The 22,494-nt window shown below is 45.6% G+C and overlaps 1 protein-coding gene and 1 long non-coding RNA gene across 8 annotated transcripts in view; one reads left to right on the top strand and one right to left on the bottom strand.

Annotated features, from left to right (window-relative positions):
* FOXO3 (forkhead box O3) overlaps positions 1-15,668 on the bottom strand; it is a 120,616-nt gene extending 104,948 nt beyond the window's left edge. The window contains exons 1-3 of one of the 5 annotated variants that reach the window (XM_081296035.1): positions 15,532-15,668; positions 11,962-12,710; positions 11,225-11,344 (exon numbers count right to left, since the gene is read on the bottom strand). In XM_081296035.1, coding sequence (XP_081152161.1) covers positions 11,225-11,344; positions 11,962-12,576 — 735 coding nt within the window. In that variant the 5' untranslated portion in view covers positions 12,577-12,710; positions 15,532-15,668. Of the gene's footprint in view, positions 1-11,224; positions 11,345-11,961; positions 12,711-13,188; positions 13,750-13,832; positions 14,400-15,531 lie in introns of those variants that run through there. The other 4 variants (XM_081296034.1, XM_081296036.1, XM_081296037.1 and 1 more) reach the window with 4 other exon arrangements.
* The window catches only part of LOC308650095, a 31,978-nt gene continuing 24,275 nt past the window's right edge, over positions 14,792-22,494 (top strand). The window contains exons 1-2 of one of the 3 annotated variants that reach the window (XR_014022244.1): positions 14,792-15,554; positions 17,821-18,269. This is a non-coding gene — a long non-coding RNA (uncharacterized lncRNA). The remainder of the gene's footprint in view (positions 15,555-17,820; positions 18,270-22,494) is intronic. The other 2 variants (XR_014022245.1, XR_014022246.1) reach the window with 2 other exon arrangements.

The following is a 22,494-nucleotide window of genomic DNA, read 5'->3' as shown; positions in this document are numbered from 1 at the left end:
CTTAAGAGCGCAAGTGTGCTAAAGCCAGCGCACATACCAGTATCAGCTCCATGAGAGCTTTAAAATAACCGGGTCCAAGACATTGTCAGAAGTCAATTCCAGGCCCTCCTCTCAGGGTTACATAAATGAGGCACCAGATCAGTTATTCTTCAAAAGAAATTTTGAAGAAAGCTTAAACTCAGAGCTTCAGTTTTTATTTTTAAAAATTACCTCGCTTACAAATTAGTCTGTGGACCACTATTTATCATAAATAAATGGACCACTATTTAGCATAAATAGGTATAGTCATAAATGGCAAATTAATGCTGTTAATGAGAAACTAGTAAACTAAAAAACCAGTAAACGGGACTAGGGTTGTAGCTCAAAGGTAGAGCACTTGCCTAGCATGCATGAAGCACTGGGTTCCATTCTCAGCCTCACATAAAAATACACAAAATAAAGATATTGTGTCCATCTGAAACTGAGAAAAAATTTTAAATCATTTATTTTTATGTGGTGCTAGGACCGAAACTAAGAAAAAATTTTAAATTATTTATTTTTATGTGGTGCTAGGACCGAACCCAGTGCCTCACATGTGCAAGGAAAGCGCTCTGCCACTGAGCCACAACCCTAGCTCTAAAAAAAAAAAAAAAAAAAAAAAAAAACCACTAGTAAACAGAATTATGTCCCATCTCATCCTGACAAATGAATAATCTCCTAATTGGAAAAAATAAATAAATAAAATGGTATCCAATTCAGACTTCTAAGTCTGAAGGGTGAGGTTAATAAGTCCTTGATTTGGACATAAGTGTTGGCTGGAACACCAAAAACAGCTATGTATCAGGTAAAAACACTGGAAGACCCAAAGCAACACTGTTTAAGTTAGATAGGCTATTTTTTTCCTTTTTAAGAAAAAGAAACTTACCAATATGAAACACTTAAATGTAGAGATTTAGGGAAAGTGTTTCACTCCATAAAATGTTTATAGTATCAGAAGAAAATCAAACTGCCTTCTTGTTTAAAAAAAAATATTAAGTAAAATAAAAAGATCCAAAGAGAGGGGAGCTGGGCTGGGGGGCAAGGAGAGTTAAACATCACTAGCCGAAGCTTGCTGTGAAATATGGAGCCAAGGCAATTATTCACATAATTTATAAGGAGAGAAATACCATTTTTACAATCAATTATTAGGACACTTCAGGAAAAAAGCAGTTCTGAGGTTTGAATTATCTGAACTGATGCCTTAACTATCCACTTGATCTTTTTAATGTAGTACCAGTTTCCAAGGAGACCTCTAATGAGCTTAAACTGGATGTCATTTTATGCCCTCCTTAACGTTTGGTGTCAGCCCAGAGCCATGCCCTCTTAGAAGGCCACCCTGGGCACTGTCACCTGCTATCACTACTGCCCCTAGCAAGCCACCCTCCCCGCACACCAGCTGTGCTCAGTTATCGGGCAGCACAGTCCTGCCTGCTTCCGGTTATCACAGGGCTTCAGTCTGTCCCCTGGACATTCTCCAGACACTACTTACCTAGCTTTAACATGAAACTGAGGGTTCTGAATTTTTTTTTCCAAGATGCAGATAATAACAAGGGATAATTAGTACTCAGCTAGCCATGTTTTATCTTAGGGCACATGGCTAATGCATTCCTGTGGACGATTAAAACCACCATTTTGGGTCCTACTCCCACATATTTTTACCTTGAAGACAAAAGGAGTAGGTCTTCAGTGGAGATAAACATTTGAACCTGGCCAGCAACTTGAATTATGCAACATTTTCTGTTTCAGTCTTGGCAGCCTGCCTTTAAACCCACTAATAACTGCAATGCAAAGAGTCAACCACCTCACAAAATATTTTAATACCTTTAATTATGAGATCTGATCTGACAGCCAGACTTCTGCCAGAAACTTGTAAATGTGTTGTTTTATTTTTCCCTGAAACTTGTGTTTCTAGGTGCTGCTATCTCCCTGCATCTACCTGTAGAAGTGCAGATGTTCTGTTGTCCCAAGGCAAAAATTTCTCAGAGATAAGGACCCAACCCAAAGGATTTCTACCCACTGTGCATCACTCTATTATTTCTAAATAGTACACTCCGTATCTGACCCATAGTAAACCATGATTCAAGGCAGTGAGCAAACAGAAATGGTAATACCCAATCCAACAGGTTTACCCCTACTGAAAGCCCAGGTATGCCTCATTCCTAAAAGTTAGTAGTCCATGGAACATCAAGGAAAGGAACCAAATCACCATCCACCTCCACGTCCCCAACACAGAGAGGTGCTCCTTACCCTGAGCCAGCCACAACTCTTAAGGATAAGCATTCAAGACATACTCTGCAGGATTAATATGAGGATTAGTAGTAATTCATGTTGAAAATGTGACTCACAGTAGAAACTTTTTAAATGGCAGCTGTTTTACTTTTTATTGCTATACCCCACCCACTCAAAGTCCCACTCAAAGTCCCACTCACACTCCAGGAGGCAGGAAAGCAGAACAGAAAAGGCAAGGGCTCTGGAGTCAGAGGCCTGGATTAAAAGCCCAAGCAAGTTACCTTCACCTCTTTAAACCATTTCCTTATCCTAGGGCTCCCATTCATATGTCTATCTTGTAGAATCAATATTAGTCATAAAAAAACCCACTAGCTGAGCATTTGGCACATAATAAATGCTCAATAAATCACATTATTGTTGTCAATATTACTGTAACTATTAATAACTAGGCCTGAGAACGTCTACTGTAGACTCCTCTTTTCACCATATAAACCAAACTGTCTCCAATACAACCTTGACTCTCCTCCTCCAAAATACCATTTTATGATATAAGAATAAACAGATACAGTTCTGATTTTTTTAACATTTATTTTGTAGTTGTAGTTGGACACAATATCTTTATTTATCTTTATTTACACAATATTTTATTTATCTTTATTTACTCGCACATGCTAGGCAAGTATTCTACCGCTGAGCCATAACCTCAGCCCCCTGATTCTTAATTATGCCTGAACTTACCAAGCCTATTAGGTATCTAGAAAATATCTGTTTCTACTTCTAGGAGGGCCATTAGTCTCTGTTCTTTGCTTCATTGGGGCAGCTGGATTTTTTTGGATATCAATGTAGGAAGCCAGAGGGGGCATCATGCGCCTTTAGTCTCAGATGTGTGGAACTTTAAATGGCTTGAACCAAGCCCAGGAAAAGCTGAGGAGGTACCAGAGAGATTCTGGACTAGCCCTTCTACCACCATCAAGGGCAGTGCATCAGACATGCCTCATCTGGCCCTCCTGACAGGCCCTGGGAAGGGAGGACTCTTTTTCATCACTATTCTTCCACTGAGCCCTTTTGGTTCTTTTCTCCCCACAAATACCGACTTCTAAGCCAAAGCCCTCAGCCAGTCTTCACCACACTTGACAAGCACAGCCATACCACCAGCTTCAGGAAATAGGCCAAGAAAAAGAAATTCAAGGGGGAGGGCACAGGACACCCTCGTTCAAAACCGGAGACAGGGACAAGTTCTGGTACTTATAACTGGGAAATCACAGGGAATCCTTTCCCCTCTTCTGTCCCTCAAATCAGGAGAAAGAAGAAAGTGAATGATTATTAACATTTGAATCTAAATAAAGCCTTTTTAGTCCTCTACCCGCAACCCTAGGCTCCAAAGTTAGTTCCCGAGGACTACCTGCAACAAATTGCCACAAACTGAAGGGCTTAAAACTATGGAAATTTATTCCCTCATGGTTCTGCAGACTAACAAACTACAATCCAGGTATTGGCAGAGCAATGCTCCCTCTGCAGGCTCCAGAGAAGGGTCTCTTCCTGCTTCTTCCTAGCCACTGGAAGTAACTATGTTGCTTCCATCTTACTCCCTCTTCACATGGACCTGTCTTCTCTTCCCTAGGCACCAGTCAGTGGATTAGGACCTACCCTCCTCCAACATGATCTATCTTAACTAATTCCAGAAAGATCTTATTTCCAAATAAGGTAACATTCTGTCAGAGATTGCAGGCAGACATGATTTTGGGAGGGGGACAAGATTCAAACTACCACAACTGCTAAATCAAAATAAACCACCAACACCCAATGGGACAATATGGAGGGAGATAATAAATTATAGCACTATGGAATTATTAAAAAGTTCAGAGTCCTACTCTCTGGTATGACAACTGAATCTGAATTGGAAATAATGACATTCTTGCCTTTCACTCATGGGAAACTGTGAAGCTTTAGAAAGTATCCAAAGTCCCACAATCAAAACAGCACTAAATAAAGATCACTTCACTGGCCCGGACATTCAGCATTCAGTGTGGTGTTAGGTATAGATGAACATTCGCATTAGTTATCAGGGGCAGAGTAGCAAAAAGATGAAAGACAGCGGAGGGCACTCTCATTTAAAAGCATTCTCACTGAATTATTCGGGGACCAGAAGACGGCCACCAGCTTAGACAACCAAGCTTCCTGGGAAAGAGTTACCATTAGGTTTTCAATCTACACCCCACCACTACCACCAAATTATCCTTTTCTAATGATGACAATTTACCTACATGGAAATATCAGAATCTTTTTTAAAATCAAGGTATTATTTTAGCTTTACAGAGAAAAAAATACTTGAGATCAGCGTAAAGACTTGTGTACTCCCTCTGCTGGCTCTGAATTTAAAGTGAATTCTCCATGGCTTCGGGAGCTGAATTATTAATTTCACCAGACATCTAAAACACAAGGAGAAATATGATGTGGATTCTCCCCTTATGCATGCATACATAAAGGTCTTCAAATAAATAAGAAATCCCTAAACATACTAAAAAACCGACAAACATACCCCTGTTGAGTTTTTTAAATAGGGCCACTCCTATCATTCGGGGAAGAAGTCACTTCCTATCTCGGCCTTGCCTCCTAAAAATGTGCCACATGCCGTCCTCACTCTGCACTCATCTCTGTACTGCAGGACTAAGGTACATCTGGACACCCAGGTCCGGGAGTCCCAAAAGATAACCTGGCTTCTTCACCATATGCAATGACCCAGGAGAAGCAGAACTGCTAGAAAGACCACAGCCCATCATAGAAGTCAGTTCATTTCACTGGGCAATGTTATCCCATAATAGTAACTGAAGCACTGCAGGGAAAAAGGCTCAAGATTAGAACATCAAAACAGCCGGTGAAAAGTGGAACACATGTACCCTAGAAAAGCCTGGCTTAAAACATACTCCAATCATACATTTGGGTTTTACCAGGAAAGAGGGCTATATCACAGTCCTCTACAGATGCCTGCTATTCTGGTTCTTTCTCCTACTGGGGAAAGAGAGATACTAGGAAATAAAAGGGGCTTGGTTAAGCACAAAATAGTTAAAGACATTAAGACTATCTGGGCAGTGATGCCATCAGAATTGGGGCCTTTTATCTTAATCACTAGGTTAACCACCTATTCAGAAAACTAACTCAGCAAGGCTACATCCTGGCCCTCAGACGGTTCTTTGCAAAGATTTCCTCCTCCCTCCTCTTTCTTCATAGGTGACTTCTTATTTCCCAATCCATGGATATAAGACTTTACAACATCTGGGACTTATGCCCCAAAACAAAGAATATCATGAACAACTTAGTTTTACGTTAACAGCTCTACTCCTCTAAGAGGTTAGTAAACAGCAGGCTAATGATTCTACAGTCACTCTCCAGACTGTGCAATAAGTTGAATGAATGAAACAGTGTAGTCACACAGAAGGTAAACTTGATTCCATCTTTCTCTTAATGAAAGATCATCCCCAAATCGGGTTTCCCTTTGTTTCTGTGGTGGGTAGTGGTGAGTACTTGTGAAGTTTTCAGGGACCTCTATACTAGGAAACAAGACCCTGCAAGGAACCAACCCCACAGGCAGCAGAGCATCCTTCCCGTTTACTCCACATCACAGCAAAAGCAACACAAGAAGGTCAACACTAGAAGGTGTAACACCTTCACAGCTACAAGCATCAAGACTCCACATGTGACATAGGATACTGCGACTCAGGATGAGCCTCTTTCAGGATCAGAGTCCCAAACAAGGCCATCCTCATGGCCTGAGGACATAAAAATCCAAAAAAGCAGCGTCACAAATGCCTTCTTTCCTGGTAGACAAGGCTCTTACCCTGTACTTGGAAATATTTAAAAGTCACAGGAAAATGACAAAAGAAACAGGCAGGAGTCGTGGGATGGGCAGGGTATGGTGGGTTGAGAGAGAAGGTTTCTTCAGGAAGGTGATCTGAGAGCACCTACGGAGAATGCAAAAAGAAACAGCCACTCCAGTTCAAGTCAGCCTAGAGCAGGGGAGGAGCAGCAGAGGAGAGCAAATGAAGTAAGAGCCTGCAGAACTGGAGGAGAGCGGCACTGACACGAACAGCTGTGAAGCCACAGTGGTTAGCAGCAGACACTACAGAACCGTGGTGCCCTGGGCTTCTGTGGACCTTGCTGGCTGTGAGACCCTGAGCCACTCACACGCTCCTGGCCTGTTGCCTCGCCTATTAAATGAAGCACGTAAATATCTTTAAGACCTCTTTCAGTTCTGAATTTAAGCAATGCACATGAACCAGCTGTAAAAGGTTACACAACCATTCCAGAAAGAGGCTGGTCCCGTACCAGGCTCCAGGAGACAGAACTGAGGATCCCACATCAGTCCAGGGCCACAGATGTGCTCTAAACCAGGTAGATCTAGGAAAACCCAAGCTTCTCCCAAACAAACCCAAACTACAGAACTCATTTACAGTGGTTTTGCATCTCCACAGCAAGCTCAAAATGATCTGCAGAAAGCTAAAGGCCAGCTCCAAGCCTTGCCCAACATCAACTTTGCCATTTGCTCGTAACTTCTCTGCAGAGTTGAGGCACTGAGGAAAGCAGAAGTACAAATGTGAAAAGGCAAAGAGAATGGGAAATAATAACAAGTACACAAAGCACAGCCTTGCATGTTCACTGTCTCTCTCCCCCCACTGTGAACTGGAACCTTACCTGCCTTGTGCTACCATCATACCCCTGAAATCTAGCAGAATACTCCCCACAGGGGCCTTTGAGAAATATTAGTTGAACGAATGTAACAGGATGTGATGCAAATGGGTTAAAAAGGGTTTTCTCTTTGCCATCTTTTATTCACTAAACATTCACCAGTGATAACATCCACGGATACTAACCACCTTTGTATGTATGCTCTCCAGACTCTGCTATGGCAGCAGGGAGGCAAAGTGGCTCCTCAGGGGCCCTCAATTTGTAATACAGGAAAAGGAGAGAAAAAAGAATAGGATCAAGTCTGTTCCTAACAGGCATGATGAGTGGATATGAAAGCACATTAAATTCCATTTTCTTTCCAGCCTTGGAAATCTGGAATCTGAGGCACCAGCAATGGGTAAGTGAGGTACTCACCAGAATACACAGGCCTAAACATTCCACTCTACACTGTCATCAAGAGCTTCAGATGGACTGCGTCTGCTGAGTTTCTTTCCAGCCCAAGGAAACGACTTTTTAATGGAACAAGGCCTCTTCGTTAATTTTCCAAAGAAAAATATCTGGTAGATTTTTAAGTAAGAATCACAAGCAGAGTACTAAAAAGTTTAACTACAAGATGTTCTTCTATGGTGTCATTTTCTTAAAATAGAACCCTCCCAAAATCTCCTAAAAATAAGTCTGCTGTAGTTTCATTTCATTTTCTAAGAAGGAGATAAACACACAAAAACACACACTTAGCTTCTTTTTTAAAGAGTCTCTCTGCTATATAGGCTCACAGATCAAAGTCTAAAAGGGCCAATTTCTTCACTTCATAGGTCAATGACACAGCTTTGAAAAAGAGGAAAAACAGTCCCCCTAGTGTACTGCTGCTGTAGAAAGAGGAAGTATATTAGTTGAGAATCACTGACAAAGACAGTACTGCCAGAGGAAATTACAAAACAGCATTTTGGCAACATGGGCCAAGAAGACAGATTCTTCGCATACAACCATTTCTGGCCCTTTGGTGGTCCTTATTCCAAAAGGTGAAAGAGGTCAAAATTATGAGCCAATGTGGAATTACTATGTCTTTGTCATTTTGAAATTTAAAATCAAATTTTAAAACAAAGTTACAATTAAAATAACACTTTCTTAATCCAATATATTATAAAGAAACTGGCTGCACTGATCGAAAGAACAAGGACAGTAAGGGCATAAATAAGCAAACTGTGGCAGGTCAGCCCTTGTCTTTTGACCTTGGCAAGAAGCCATAAGAACAAGTATTCTCACATGAAGGAAGGCTCAGACTCTTAAGAAATTTGCCTCTGCAACAGCAGTCTTCATGCTGTATCCCACAGGACACTCGTGGCTACCCAATAAGATCCTGCCCTGACCTGTGGGAAACAGAAGAGTGCAGGTGTGGACAGGGAGTCAGTGACAAGCCCTCCTGGGAAACCCTGGAGTGCTTGGGTCTTCTTAAGACAAGAGGAACCACGAACTCACTAGTTCAATTATGGGTGTACTGAGAGCAAACTTAATCTGAATTAAAGGAAATGTAACCTTTTCCCCTCATAACCACATCTGATTATTTGTTTCTACTTTAATGCCTGAGGTAAGGGAACTTGTAAGATAACCATCATCCTTCTCCCTGGCACAGAATGCCTCTGACAGATGCATGGTGACCAAGGGCTTCCTCTTTTTGTTAAAATGCTATCTCTCTTGTCACTTTTATCACTCTGGTAGTTCCCAAGCACTGGACTATGCAGCTATGCAAACTTGACATATCCATTGAGCCCCCATCAATATGGGCCTATCCTCTGATATTGAAATAATAACCAAGGTGTTTTTAGACTGAGGCAAATGTACTATTCAGGAAGACTAATTTAAGAATCCATTACTTAGTAAATGGTTTTTTTTAAAAGGTCAATTTAAAAAAAATAATAAGATAAAGAACAAAGACATCTAGAACTGCAGCTACTAATTACCTCTGTACTAATTAGCTGTGTGATCTTAGAAAAATCACTAACTTCTTGAAGAATCAGGTTCTTCACCAACAAACTAAGAGGGTTGAACTAGACCAGCAAACTTTATCCTGGCTATACATTAGGATTATCTGAGAAACTTTAAAACAAAATAAGAACAAGGACAATGACACCACAAATCCACCAATGCTATACTACATGCCAGCCCAATTATATCAGATGCTCTGAGTACTGGTATGTTTCAAAAGCTTCCAGGTGATTCTAAGAAGCAACCATGGGCTGAGAATCACTGGTCTGAACTCCAATCTTCAAGTTCTCCTTTCCAATTCCTTCATTATTCGATCTCAGGAACTAATTCTGGTTACAGGATCTCACAATGCTGGCCCAAAAAGCCACAAAAGGAGGTCTACACGGGCTTATATGCCCCGCGTGCACTAAGAGAGGTTAACCTGAATTCTAGACATTTTTAGAAGTTAAAAATCCCAATGCATAACTCAGAATGAAAGTAGTGTGGTTTAAATGCACATGCATGCTTCCAAAATGACGAATCATGACAGGAATCAACTCCTCAACTTGGACGCAGGGAAATGGGTCACGATTAGTTCCTGACCTCTCCCTTTTCCCTCTTCTTCCACCCCCACTAAACCACAAACATAAAAATGGTTAGCTATTAGTCATAATCAGAATATGAAACCAGCCCCAGTTTCAAAGGCCTTCTCCATCATCAAAGATTGGGAAGTTCCTGCATGGCTGCATCTTTCGATGAAGGTCATCTTACAAAAACTGGAACTAATTTATATCTCCTTTATCTTCAAGGATTAGTTGTCATGTGATATTCAGAAATGTAATTGATAAAAATATTTTAAAGTAAGAATAACCATAAATGTGTGCCCACATTAAACTTATTAATCTTGAGAATTTCAATTTACAGTATTTCATAAGGTTTTAATTGAAGAGAAATGAGAAAGCAAGGAAAGAAAAAAGAAACCATCACTCTCACACACACACTCACACACACACACACACACAAATTATTATGACATAAAACCACTTACGAGTAAGCCCAAAATCTCTACTTAAATCCTGCAGACTATATGAGAATATAGCTCAAGCTCAATTCATGGCTACCTTTAGTACACAATATCTCACATAAATCTTCAAAAAAATAAAATTAAACTGTTATTATCTTTATAAACACAATAGCAAAAATGTTATTTGTGAAATTAAGTTGTTTTGTCATCTTACAAACATAGAAAAATGGAAATTTTCCTATTTGCATTAATTTTTAACATAAAAGGCAACTTTTAACTAATACATTCTCTGCACCAAATTCAAACATGCAGGACTTAATTTCAAGTGTGAGAAATTTGAAAAATATCCAAACCCCCAAATCCATCTTCTCAAGTTCTATATACTCACCCCTTTCAACACTGTACCCTGAGGTTAACCCTTGTCATCCACTTGGAAATCCCAGTTTTAAAAAGCTATCACATTAGCAATACTTTGAAATGGAACTTTCATCCTTTCTGTAAACAACTCTCAGATCACACAACTGGCATTCCTTTGTAAAGCAATAATATAAGATCAAATATAAGATTCATAATGTCAGCATTTGTCTCATTTGAGACAGATTTGTGGAATAACATCAAAGCACACATTTTGCTTTAAAGTATCTAAACAAGACCTCTCCAATAGTACCACTTTAAAGAAAATAAAGGCACTTTTTTTTTTAACAAGATTTTCCTAAAAGCAAGATACACCCTACTCTATATTCCTTAGCTTTTTCATACTAAGACTCCTCTCAGGTGCTACAAGTCGGTTCTTCAGTTTTATTAAACTGTCCTTATTTTATACACCTGGGAAGTCTGGAACCCAAAAAGACACAGGGCTCCCCCAATGAAAAACGAAGGAAGGGACAGAAAGGGGAAGCAAGGACCTCTTTCATTAAAAACAAACTAAACTGCCAATAAGAGGGACTTATAATAAGCGATGTGTACCCATGACCACGGAGGACTCCGTTTTTCCTGGTTCTGACACATTCCTATCTTAGGGAAAGAGGGCAGGAATGTGCCCAGTAAGAGCACAGCGCTGGATGTCAGCAGCTCAGCAAGGCTAGAGGAGTTAATCTCTTAGGATGCCCAACTGCAGGAAGTCATTACATCATAGGCCTTTCCACACCTCTCTCTCTAACACGAGTCCCAGTCCGATGCCTCAAGAGGCTGAAAAGGAACTGTAGAGAACCTCTCTTCAGGTTCATATATAGGAAGAAGCCATTAAGGCTCAGCCCTGCCATCTAACCTCCCTCTCAACAGAACAGTAAAACGCAGGCCCACACCTGCCTCGAATAGTGCCAAAGTCCAGGCCTTGTCCGAAGCAGCAGGTGCGGCCAGTTCACGTTCAGGTGGTGAGGCTGATCTGTTCCAGGTCCCAGAACATTTCAGAGGCTCCGCGGGGGCAAGCTGAGTGAAGTGACAGATACCTCTTAAGAGTAAAGGTGTCAGCATAGGCAAGGAAAGGGAGCCGACCGGAAAAAGGTTTCCAATCATTGTTTTTTGTTTGTTTGTTTGTTTGTTTTTAAGGGGATGGATATGCCTGTGGGAGTTAACACCCACAGTCCGAAACTTGGGACTCCAAGGTTCTCATTCAGCTCCTGCGACCAAATGAAAATCTCTTTCCTCCCCCCCCCCACACACACCTTCACTCCACCCACTGCAACCAGCTACAGTAAACTCTATTCCAAAGTTGGACGCGGACCTACCTCCTCGCCGCTGTCCCGATAATCCAGCTAATGCACTCCAGCCCATCCTTCCTTCCCTTGTCAGTGAACCTTGCCCCCCACCTCCTCACCTGGTCTCGCCCGAGGTTTCCCAGGGAGACTCCTTCCCTCTCTGAGGCTATCCCCAGGTTCCCCTGCTCCAGAGGTCAAACAGAACCCTCCAAAGCCTCACAACAGAGGCTCCCCTACCAACCCTCTCCCCAGTGCCCTTAGGCGCGCTGCGTCCGACGGATTCGAGGCGCGTCCGGCGCTGCGCAGAAGGCCCGGCGGTCCGGCTGCCAGCCCCTGGTGAGTACGCACCTTCCAGCCGGCTGAGCTGTTGCTATCGCCCTTATCCTTGAAATAGGGCACACAGCGCACCATCCACTCGTAGATCTGGGACAAAGTGAGCCGTTTGTCCGGGGAGCTCTCGATGGCACGGGTGATCAAGTCGGCGTAGGACAGGTTCCCCCAGGCGTTCCGCCGTGAGGAGCATTTCCTGGGCTGCCCAGAGCCCCCCGCCGTCCCCGGCTGCGGCGGTGGCAGTTGCTGCTGAGGCTGCAGCGGCGTCTGCGTCCCCCCGCTCAGCGTGCCCGCCGCGGGAGCTGGCCCGGACCCGAGGTCCTGCCCTCCGGGAGCCAGCAGTATGGCCGAATCCTCAAGGAGTAGCCCCGAGGCCAGCGTGCCGCTGCCGCCGCCGATCGCCATAGCCGAGCTGGCCCGGCCACCGCTGTCCTCGTCGTCTTCATCGTCGTCTTCCTCGGGGATCATGGAGTCGGCGGCCGTCTCCCCCGAGGGCTTGGCCGGGCTCGCCTGGAGCTCTGGCCTCTGCAGGGGCCACGTACAGGAGCGCGGCCGGCTCTGGGGCTCGAACTCCGGGTCCAGTTCTACTTCCAGCGGAGAGAGCGGGACCGGGGAGGCCGGTGCCTCTGCCATCTTCGCCGCCTGCCCGCCCGCCTGCTGGCGGCTAGGACTCTCGCGCTCTCCTCTCACGCCCGGGCGGGGTGCGGCGGGGGAGGGACGGAGGCGCCGCGAAGGCTCGGGCTCCCGGGCGCCGCTGCTGCCGCCGCCTAAGGAACCGCGAAAGGAAAAAGAAGGAGAGTTGGTTATCCCGGGCGGGAGCCCAGTCCTTGGCGAGTCCTCGCCCGCCGCTGCCGCGGCTTCACGACCTCACCGCGCCTGCCTCCCAGGAACAAGCAGACCTGGGGACGTGCGTCCCGCGAACCTGGCGCAGCAGACGCCGCCCCCTGGCCAGGCCGCTGGGGAGCTGTGAGCGAATCGACGGCCTCGCACCGGGCAGCCCCCTCCCCCGCCGCCAGATCTGCAGGTCTCTCCTGGGCTAGGTGGCTGGGCGGGGAGAAAGGGGGAGGGGAGGGAGGGGAGAAAGGGGGAGGGGGGGGAGGCCGGGCCGCGCCTTTAAAGTGGGCAGCGGCCGGAGCTGGCGCAGCCCAACCGCGGTCGGAGCCCGAGCCCAGGCAGGCGGGCAGGCAGGCAAGCAGGCGTGCGGGCGTGCGTTTGTTTATGTTTCGCTCCGGCCCGCTCAAGTACCTCCCGCGGCGCAGCCGCCTAAGTCCGTGGCGTCTTAGGCTCTACTCCCCTTGCACGGCCCTGTCGCCTCCGCGATCCCCCTGCCAACCCCTCCCAGCGGAGTGGCCCAAGCACCGGGATGGCGCGGGCAGTTCCCTCTCTCCTCGCCCGCGGGCTGAGGAAAGGGAAGGCGAACAGAGGGCTGAGTTCAAACAGGCCCTTGTCACTTCCAAAAAAAGAAAGACGAAAGAAGGGGGCAAGCAGCCGGCGGGTGTTCGCAAAGGGTCGAGCCCTGTTTGAACGGCTACTTCGGAGGGTTTGTGTGGTTTATTTTCTCGCGGACGTGGTGTCCTCCGCCCCCTTCCCAGTCAGGGTCGGAAGGAGGGAGCAAGACGGAACATAAATCTTCCAACAGGTCGGGAAGTGCCAAGTCTCCCGGGCTGCCAGAAAACCCGGACCAGCACGTTCATCACCTCCTCGCTCCCGCTGCTGCCATCTTGACAGTTTCCCCCTTCCCTCAAGTCCTTTAAAAACACTAGCGGGAGAGAAGGGGGGCGCGCACACCGAGTCACGGGGAGGGAAAAGGGAAGAGCCTGGCCCAGCTCGGAAGCAGATCCGGAGTCACGGGGAAGGCGGCCGCCCCGCTGCACAGCTCCGGCGCCTACCTCGGTTCCTTCCCTTTCAGGGACGAGGCGGGAGGACGCACAATCCCGCGCAGGTCCGGGGCCAGGCGAGGAGAGGACGTGCAACCCTGAAGAAGGAGAGGCGCACGGGCCACCGCTGCAGCCCGCCCAAGGAACCGCCTGTCAGCCTGCGCGCCGCCGCCTTCCACATTCCTCCTCCTCCCTTCCACGAGCAGGGCGGCCGCGGCAGCAGCACAAAGTTATAGACACACGCAGGGAGCCTCAACCTAGAATGACGGCGAGCGGGCGGGCGGATCCCCGCCCAGGGGGAGGGTTGGGGCGGGGGCCCAAGTGTGCTGGTGTGCGTGCGTGTGTGAGTGCGCGTGTGTGCTCGAGCGCGCCTGCGCGGCCAGGCTCCGCCGGGCTGCGGGCGTGGGTGTCAGGGCGCGCGCCGCCGGCCAGAACTCGGCGGGCTCCAGCAGCAGTCCCCGCCGGACTCCTCCTCCCTCCAGGAGCCTCACGGACAACAAAGCACAGCGCTGGCAGGGGAGAGGGAGGGACCCAGATCCCCAAACCCTCCTCTGAGCGCCGTGTCGCGGCCTCCCAGACTCTGGGCGCCCCGTTCGGGCATCTGGGGTCCCCGGCCTGCGCGTCCGCCCACCAGGCTGTGAGCACCCCTAGTATCCGATTCTCCTTTAGAACCCGACACTAGTAACACCTTAGATAAGATGCTGATCACAGATGGCAAGGGTTACCTAGGCGTGGAAATACTAACCCGCCAAGATGTTGGTGCCTGCAAGACTTCGATAAGCTGATTCCCTCAGATTTGATTAAGCACCAAAAGGTGTGCACTGAGTCCCCTTACCTTGGACACTCGACCACAATCGTTTTTCACTTTTTATGGGTTTCTTGGCAAACAAGGGAGAAGAGTAACTTAGTACAAGCACTTTATTCCTCAGTCCTAAACGCAAGACCAGATACCGCACAATTTAAAGTGGGAAACAATTTTATTCTAATCTGTAAAAATGACACCAAAAACAGTTAACTGCATTTCTGACTTTTTAAAGAAATGTGCCTTTAGGTTTAAAAAAAAATCATCTTCGCTAGTCCTTAGGATGCGTGCTCCAAATCATTCATTAGTATCCTAAAGAATGTACTACATGCAATATGTACACCAAAAGTCTAGCCACTTTGGTTCATAAATATTCTTTAAAATAAAACCTAAGTCATTGGAGATATTCCAGAGTCTAGGAGCGGGCTCCGCAACATTGCCCTATACACAAAAAGATCCAGCAGCACAGCGTAAGCAGGAGTCCGCCCACCAAGCTGACTCCGGACTCCGGGCTCCGGGCTTTGCCCAAGGCCTGCCACTCAAGTGACGCGAGGCCCCGCCCCTGCACCAAGCTAGTTCGACGCGTACAAACAGATGATGTCATTGTCTCCACACGCGCGTGACCCCGGAGCTCTGCGCCGCGTCTCCATTCGCTGCGCCGCTTACTCGTCAAGCCACGCTGTGCGCTGACTGGCTACAGGCACCAGTCTCCAGGCCCCAGACGCCCCTCTCCGCCCCCAACCCCCGCCCCCCCCAGCAAATAATAAACAATCGAGTAAAATTCGAAAGGAGGAAGGAGGGGAAGGAGGAGAGAAAGAGGGCGCTCCAGAAGGAGTCCTTCGCGTGCGGACGGCAGGAGGATTAAAAGGAGGGACGAGGGAGAACCGGAGAGGAAAGGAGAGGGCAGACCTAGGAAGGCAGGTCCCGCTGCGGTGAGCAACAGTCGGAGGAGGAAATTTAGCGTTCCGTGCAAGCCCGGCGCTAGGGCCCGGGGGCGGCGGGCTCCGGGCTCGGGGCTAGAGGCGGGGCCAGGCCGGCTGAGGGGGCGGGGACGAGGTATTACCAGCGCTGGGGGGCGGAGCCAGAAGACACGTGCGGGGAGGAGGGGTGCGCGCTCCGCACCGGCTCACCCAGGGCGCGCGGCTCGGGCGGCCGCGCGCGCTTGTTTACCAGCGCACGTGGGTGTTATTTTTAAATAGAATGTGGGGCTGGCTGCGCTGCAGAGTGGCGGGCGCTTGGGGCCGCCGGCGTTGGCTGGGGGACGCGGCGGGGCCAGCGTGGCGGCCTCTCCTAGCACTACTGCAGAGGCCGTAAGGCTGTCCCTAAGGCGCGCTGTCTGCGTAGCCGGCAGACCCGGACCGGGAGCCTGACTGCTAGTTTCGGGCTCTGCGCGAGCCGCCACGGAATCGGCGGGTGGTAGTCGCCGCACGCAGCCTCTTTTCTCCCTGGTTCGCCATCTGCTTTGGCACTGAAGGAATAAAGCCGCCAGTTTGTCCTTGCTCTGGAAGCCGCGCCTGGCCGGGCCTCGCGGCGGCGGCCCACAAATTACCACGTACACACTCAGTGGCACACACATCTTGGCCGCAAGGTGGACTCTCAGCACCCTACGTGGTCTGTGCCCTAGCTCCCTTGCTCCGAATATCTATCCTCAGTCGATGTGTGCAGGTCTAGAGACGTAGGGCTCTGCTTGTATACAAATAGGCTTCTACTTCGGGTTGTTTCTGGAAAGGGAAGTTTAGGGGAAGGGAACCCTGTACTTCCTGGGATTGCCCCTTCGCCTGAGGATGCTCTTCTCTCCTTATGGGCCTGAGAATCCGTGAGTTTGAATTTGATTCACAGCCTGGCAGTGTAGACGGTGGTGTATGACCACAACACAGCTTCAGGTGCCAATGCTAAAAGCTTATTACCCAGAGTCTGATGTTCAGCTTTACATCAAATACCAGGAGGCTAGATCACCCAGGGCTTCACGTTGCATGCAGTGAAAAATCCAAAGAATTTTCACTTGATGGTTTTAAATACAGGATGCTATTATAAAAAAAAAGTCCACTCTTGTTCCTCTATAAATCTAAGGAATCCTTTGTCATTATAGTGCAGACCTGCAGAAGTAGAAAGAATGTGTTTACACTGGCTGGGCTCTCAGCCATTAGATTTTTCACTATAAACATGTTGAGTGTTCATTTACAGAATGCATATCCCAAGGGCATTCCAAAAAGGGTGTGTGTGTGTGTGTGTGTGTGTGTGTGTGTGTTAAAGAGTCAGTGGATGCACTAAGAACCCTGTGACCCTCAGAGTGAGGAATGGGGGACAGGCACATAATAAAGCCATTTACCGCACAGACATAAGAAATACTTTAAAGTTAAATATTTTAAGAGTTTGAAAGCAGCTCAGAACAAATCAAAGGTCATACATATAGTGTTGGTTAAGCATCAAATGAATTGATCAAAAAACTTAAGATGGCAGTGACTGTAAATATTTAGCTTTGCTAGTTGTGCATGTCACCCCAAAGAATTTACCCTGGTAATTTATCCCTATGGGTAAACTGAGAACACAGAGATTGAATCTCAGATTTTTCCCTTTTAGCCTTAAATTTTTGACCTTTGCCTTCCCTTTGTAGGCCTCACCGGTCTTTTTCTATTTCTTCCCACCTTTCTTAGTCTCTAAACTTTATTATTATATGAAAGTTCAGTAAGTTATGGTTATTGAGAAAGAATGCTAGCATTACCTTTTAGGTAGAATTTTTGGTCAAAACTTTCCCTTCTAAACAATTTTATATCCTATTTATTTCTGCAAAATGATTTAAGGTGGCAGTGGTTTGCTACACTTTGTAAATTCAGTCACTGGAGGTATTCAAAACTTTCACCAGATAAAGCTGAGAACCTTTACCTTTAGTTGTGAGGGTGGTTGGTAGTGAAAGATGCTGGGGTTCTCCCTCTGAGAGATTGCAACTCAGTACCTGTGTGTCAGCCCAGTCAGTTCGCCTTGCATCTAAGCCAGTAGGGGCTTCCCTCTGACTCCAAAGCCCAAATATTAAGGACCAAGTACACTGCTCAGTTTCCCCTTGGAGTGGCTCCTGTGTCTATATCAATAGATTGTGACCAGCTGGAAAGAAATGAGGATTCTCAACACGCAGGTCTACTGCTCCTCCCCAATCTATACACGCTCATTAGTCTATTTTTCTGTTTCCTGTCTCCTCTACAGACCAGTCACATGGAAAACTTCTTTGTTGAACACCGTGTACCAAAGTACAGAGTGAGCTTTGGCTTGTCCTTTGGGGTGTCATTCCAGGCAAGTTTCATCACCACCCTCTCCAAGAGTCTGGAACTCTGGTCCTCTCTCTTCCCCTTTGCAGACGTCAAGCATGACAAGCCCTGGAAAGTCTATCCGGGTTGTAAGGATGACTGCTATGATTCATTTGGACAGAGTGTTTGTATATTTGGGGGGAGGGGGAATAGAAGAAGTAAGTGAACCCCAAAATGTGAATGTTTACCTGAAATTGAACTGGGTAGACAAGAAATTGGTAAGAATTTTGTTTTGGTGTTATAAGGTTATGATGATAGTTAACCTTTGTTTGTCCCCTAATATGTTTCAGACCCTGAATGGAGCACTTTAAGACTTGCATCATTTAAGCCTCACAGAGGCCTTGTGAGGTAGGTTCAATGACATGGGGAGTAAGAACAGATTCTAAGGTTATGTCAGATTCCCCCACTTACCAGCTATGTGACCTTGGAAGTGTTTAACCATTGAGTCCCAGTTCCTCACCCATAAAATGAGACTTAGGCCTTCTAGGATTGTTGGAAGAATTGGGTTAAATGAGGTTATGGATCTAAAGCATTTAGGATTAGAATAGTACTGAACTAAGGAACCTTTTAAAAATAGTGCTGCCCAAGAGCTATGTTGAACCAACTGAATTAGCATTTCTGAAGGTAGGGTCTGACACTGACATATTTTCAATTGCTAAAGGAATCAGAGGCACAGACTGTAGAGACCACTGAGATAGGGGCCCTCTCTAACTCATACTCCAGTGTCTGCCCTCAGCTCTGGCTGATTTGTTCCTACTAAAAATGAGGAACAAATGAGCTCTTCACTTCACCTCTACATCATCAGGCCCTCTTCCCTCATTTATGCCTCCTGCCTGATCTCTGGGTGTTTATTTGACTTAGCCACCCTAACTTGTACCTTCTACTCTTCAGTGGCATGTTAGAGGTCTTTCCAGTTCATGAGAGGCAACTTTTCTCATACCTTGTAGTTTGCAGTAGAGTATTATGGGCATATTTATTCCACAGAAAGTGGCCAATGCTAACAACTAAATTTGCCTGCCTTTCTTTCTTTTCTTTTTTTTTGGGGGGTGGGGTGGGGTGGGGACAGGGTGAGGGTTACTGGGGATTGAACTCAGGAGCATTCAACCACTGAGCCACATCCCCAACCCTGTTTTGTATTTTAGAGACAGGGTCTCTCTGAGTTGCTTAGCTCATTGCCGTTACTGAGGCAGCTTTGATCCTTCTAACTCAGCCTCCAAGCTGCTGGGATTATAGGTGTGCTCTACTAAGCTGGCTCCTGCCTTTCTTTAAATATGTAGTTAGTTAGTTAGTTAGTTGTAGATGGACACACTACCTTTACTTTATTTATTTATTTTTATGTGGTGCTAAGGATCGAACCCAGGGCCTTGAATGTGCTAGGCAAGTACTCTACCGCTGAGCCACAGCCCCAGCCCTCCTGCCTTTCTTTATGCTTTCCTGTTTCTTCATTCTTGGGGACAGTTAACCAGCATACCCTTACCCCTACTCCACTGAGCTACTATCTTACATTTTGAGGAAGATTTGTTTTGAATAAACCACTGATATAGGGGTCTATTCAAATAGAAAGGGAAGGACAACAGTGGGGCATAGTGGCACACACCTGTAATTCCAGCAACACAAGAGGCTAAGGCAGGATTGCAAGTTCAAAGCCAGCCTCAGCAACATAGGAGGCCCTTTCTCAGATTTCTTATCTTTCTTTATTTTTTTTTTTTAAAAAAGAAAGGGCTGAGAATGTGGTACAGTGGTAAAGTACCCTTGGGTCAAATCCCCAGTAACAAAAAGAAAAATAAAGTGAAGGACAACAGAAGTACTTAACTTCTTTTACCAATTGATTATGCATTATTTAACCTTGATGTTATGGTTTAGATGTGGTGTCTCCCAAAAGCTCACATGTAAGACAATGCAAGAAGGTTCCATGGAAAAATGATTAGGTTGTAAGAGTCTTAACCCAATCAGTGAATCAATCCCCTGATAAGGATTAACTGAGTGGTAACTGAAGTGGTAGGGTGTGGCAGGAGGCTGTGGGAATTGGGGCATGGCTTGGGGGTATATATTTGTATCTAGCAAGTGGAGACCTCTCTCTGATCATCATGTGTGCTGCTTCCCTCCACCACACTCTTCCACCATGATGTTTTGCCTCACCTCGAGCCCTAAGGAATGGAGTCTGCTGTCTATGGATTGAAACCTCTTAATCATGAACCCTCAAATAAACTTTTTCCTCCTCTACGGTTGTTCTGATCGGGTCCTTAGAGCGCAAAATAGCTGACTAATATACTTGGTTTTAAAGTACTTGAGTTGAATACAGTGGAGTAAGTATGTGCTTTTGCAAATACAAACTTGATGAAAACTAAATCTGATAAACAGAAAAAGAAGAGAAAAAGAAACACATAAAAAATGCACACACAAAAACTAAAGCTGGATAAAACTTTTTTAATTTTTAAAAATCAGTCATTGAGCTAGCAAGAAAACAAGAAAATTACAGACCAAAAACAAAACTAAGGTGGAACTCCTGGATAGTGAACAAGCTCCTAAAACATCTTTCAAACAACTGTGTCCTTGAGTGTCCACTTTGACCAGTGTGCAGGATCTAAGAGACATAAGATATATCCTCAGGCATCTCTCAGATCAGAAGAATAACAACTTTCCCATAGAACTGGTACTCTAAAGGGCCAAGGTCAAGATGAAAATAAAATTAACTTGCTTTGCTGAAGAGGATCACAGAAAAATTCACCTCTCTTGATGCTTATGTGGGATGAAGAATATAAAAAAGATATTCTTTGATAATTCATGACTATGAAGTGGTCTTCATATAAGATTTTGACCCAAATTCATGATACCATGGGATTATTGAATAAACTTCACAAGTCTCAGTTTATGGCCCTCTAAGCAAATGAAACAGACAAATCCATTCTGAAGGAGTGTCTTGAACCTAGGCTCCAAAGAAATCCCCCACATGAAATTTCAAGAACAGATGCTCATAATCAAAAACACAAAACAGGGCTAGGGTTGTGGCTCAGTGGTAGAGTGCTTGCCTAGCATGTGTGAGGCACTGGGTTCGATTCTCAGAACTGCATATAAATAAAATTAAGTCCATTGACAACTAAAAAAAAAATATTTAAAAAAAAAAAAAACAAGGAAGCAAGGCTCCACGTAAGGATATACAGAAACAAAAGGCAAGGTCAGACCCACATAGTGGGTATGGGAATAAACAGATGTAGAAAATAAGTGTGCTTAATTAAAGAAATGAAAGACAAGTTTGAAAATGCAAGAAAGGAACTATTGCACCCTTTAAAAAATAAACTTTTGAATTATTTTTTAAAACTCAGTATTAAAATCCAAGTACTTCTTGTTTTTTTGTTTGTTTGTTTGTTTGTTTTGTTTTTTGTTTTTCCCTAACCTTTTTCTCCCCAACTAGATTTTAGGTCCTTGAAGAGAGAGGGGCCAGGCTAACATGTTATAGATTATTGTTGCCAGTTGAAGGAAGTACTCAATTAGTGAGAGTTTGTGACAACGTTTTTAAAATGTAAATTTTTTTAAAAAAAATCCTATGGTAAGATGCAGAAGACATGAAGTCAGAATGAATGCAGTGCTGCCAGCTGACTGGCTTCCCGCACAGGGCATTAGCTTCGTCAGTGGTCCCTCTAGTCCATTTCTCATCTTGAGAACACTTGTGAAGTAAGCATGTGTCCACATCCGCTTGTTAGAAAATCTATTCAAAATGCCTTGCAATTACTTAAATACAAGTTACTTTCAAACACTGATGTGGCATTTTAAAAAAATCGAGGCCATATGGAAACATTCATTACCCTTGCATCTTACTGGGGCAATTAGGCACATGTGCTAATGTGTAAAGTCTTCTGGAATAGTTTCTTACTGAAGCCCCCCCTAGCGTAAAAGGGCTCAAGGGACATTAAATCTGATTATTGCCCCTCCCACACCACACCTAGAAATGAAGTAAACCTGTGAAACAGAAGGGTAATAGGGAAAAAACAAAAAGTTTGACCAAGTTTGAAAACGTGATGTGAACATCGTTTTAAAATTCTCAAACTAGCAAAATGTGAGGCTCCTGTATATGATCCAGCAAATTCTAGCATGGAAATATATGGAAGAGAACTGCCAAAGTCACTATGAAGATGGTAAATTTGAGTTTGAATGCTTCTCATTTGGGATGGTTCAAACATCTCAGAAGAAAGTTTTTCCTTTGCTAAAGGAACTTGTCTCACAGTTCTAGTCCTGGTGGAGCCCCTCTTCCTGGCCCACCGAAGAAAGGGTCCTGGAGTGTTAATGGGACAGGTTTTGTGTGTCCTTCCCTACCCACCCTAAGAGATGGCATTCAAGGTGTCAGGCCTCAAAACTCTTCCTGGTCTGCAGTTGGATTTACTCTGCTCAAAAGGTAGCTCTTTGGGTGTTAGAAAGGACTCCCCCTCACTCCTTCCCTACTCCCTTTAATATCATGTCTCTTGGCCCTCTTGTGCTCGTTTCTGGAGAGACAGCGAAAGCCTCCAAAATGGGTGACAGAATCACAAAGGGAGACACGTGAGGAGGAAGTGTCAAGGCCTCCAAACAGGAGTTGTCC

This window comes from Spermophilus citellus, assembly GCF_964194105.1.
Source record: "Spermophilus citellus genome assembly, chromosome: 5".
In the NCBI taxonomy this organism is placed as follows: Eukaryota; Metazoa; Chordata; class Mammalia; order Rodentia; family Sciuridae; genus Spermophilus; species Spermophilus citellus.
The sequence above is the reverse complement of the archived record's forward strand: the minus strand, read 5'-3'. Positions and strand labels throughout refer to the sequence as shown.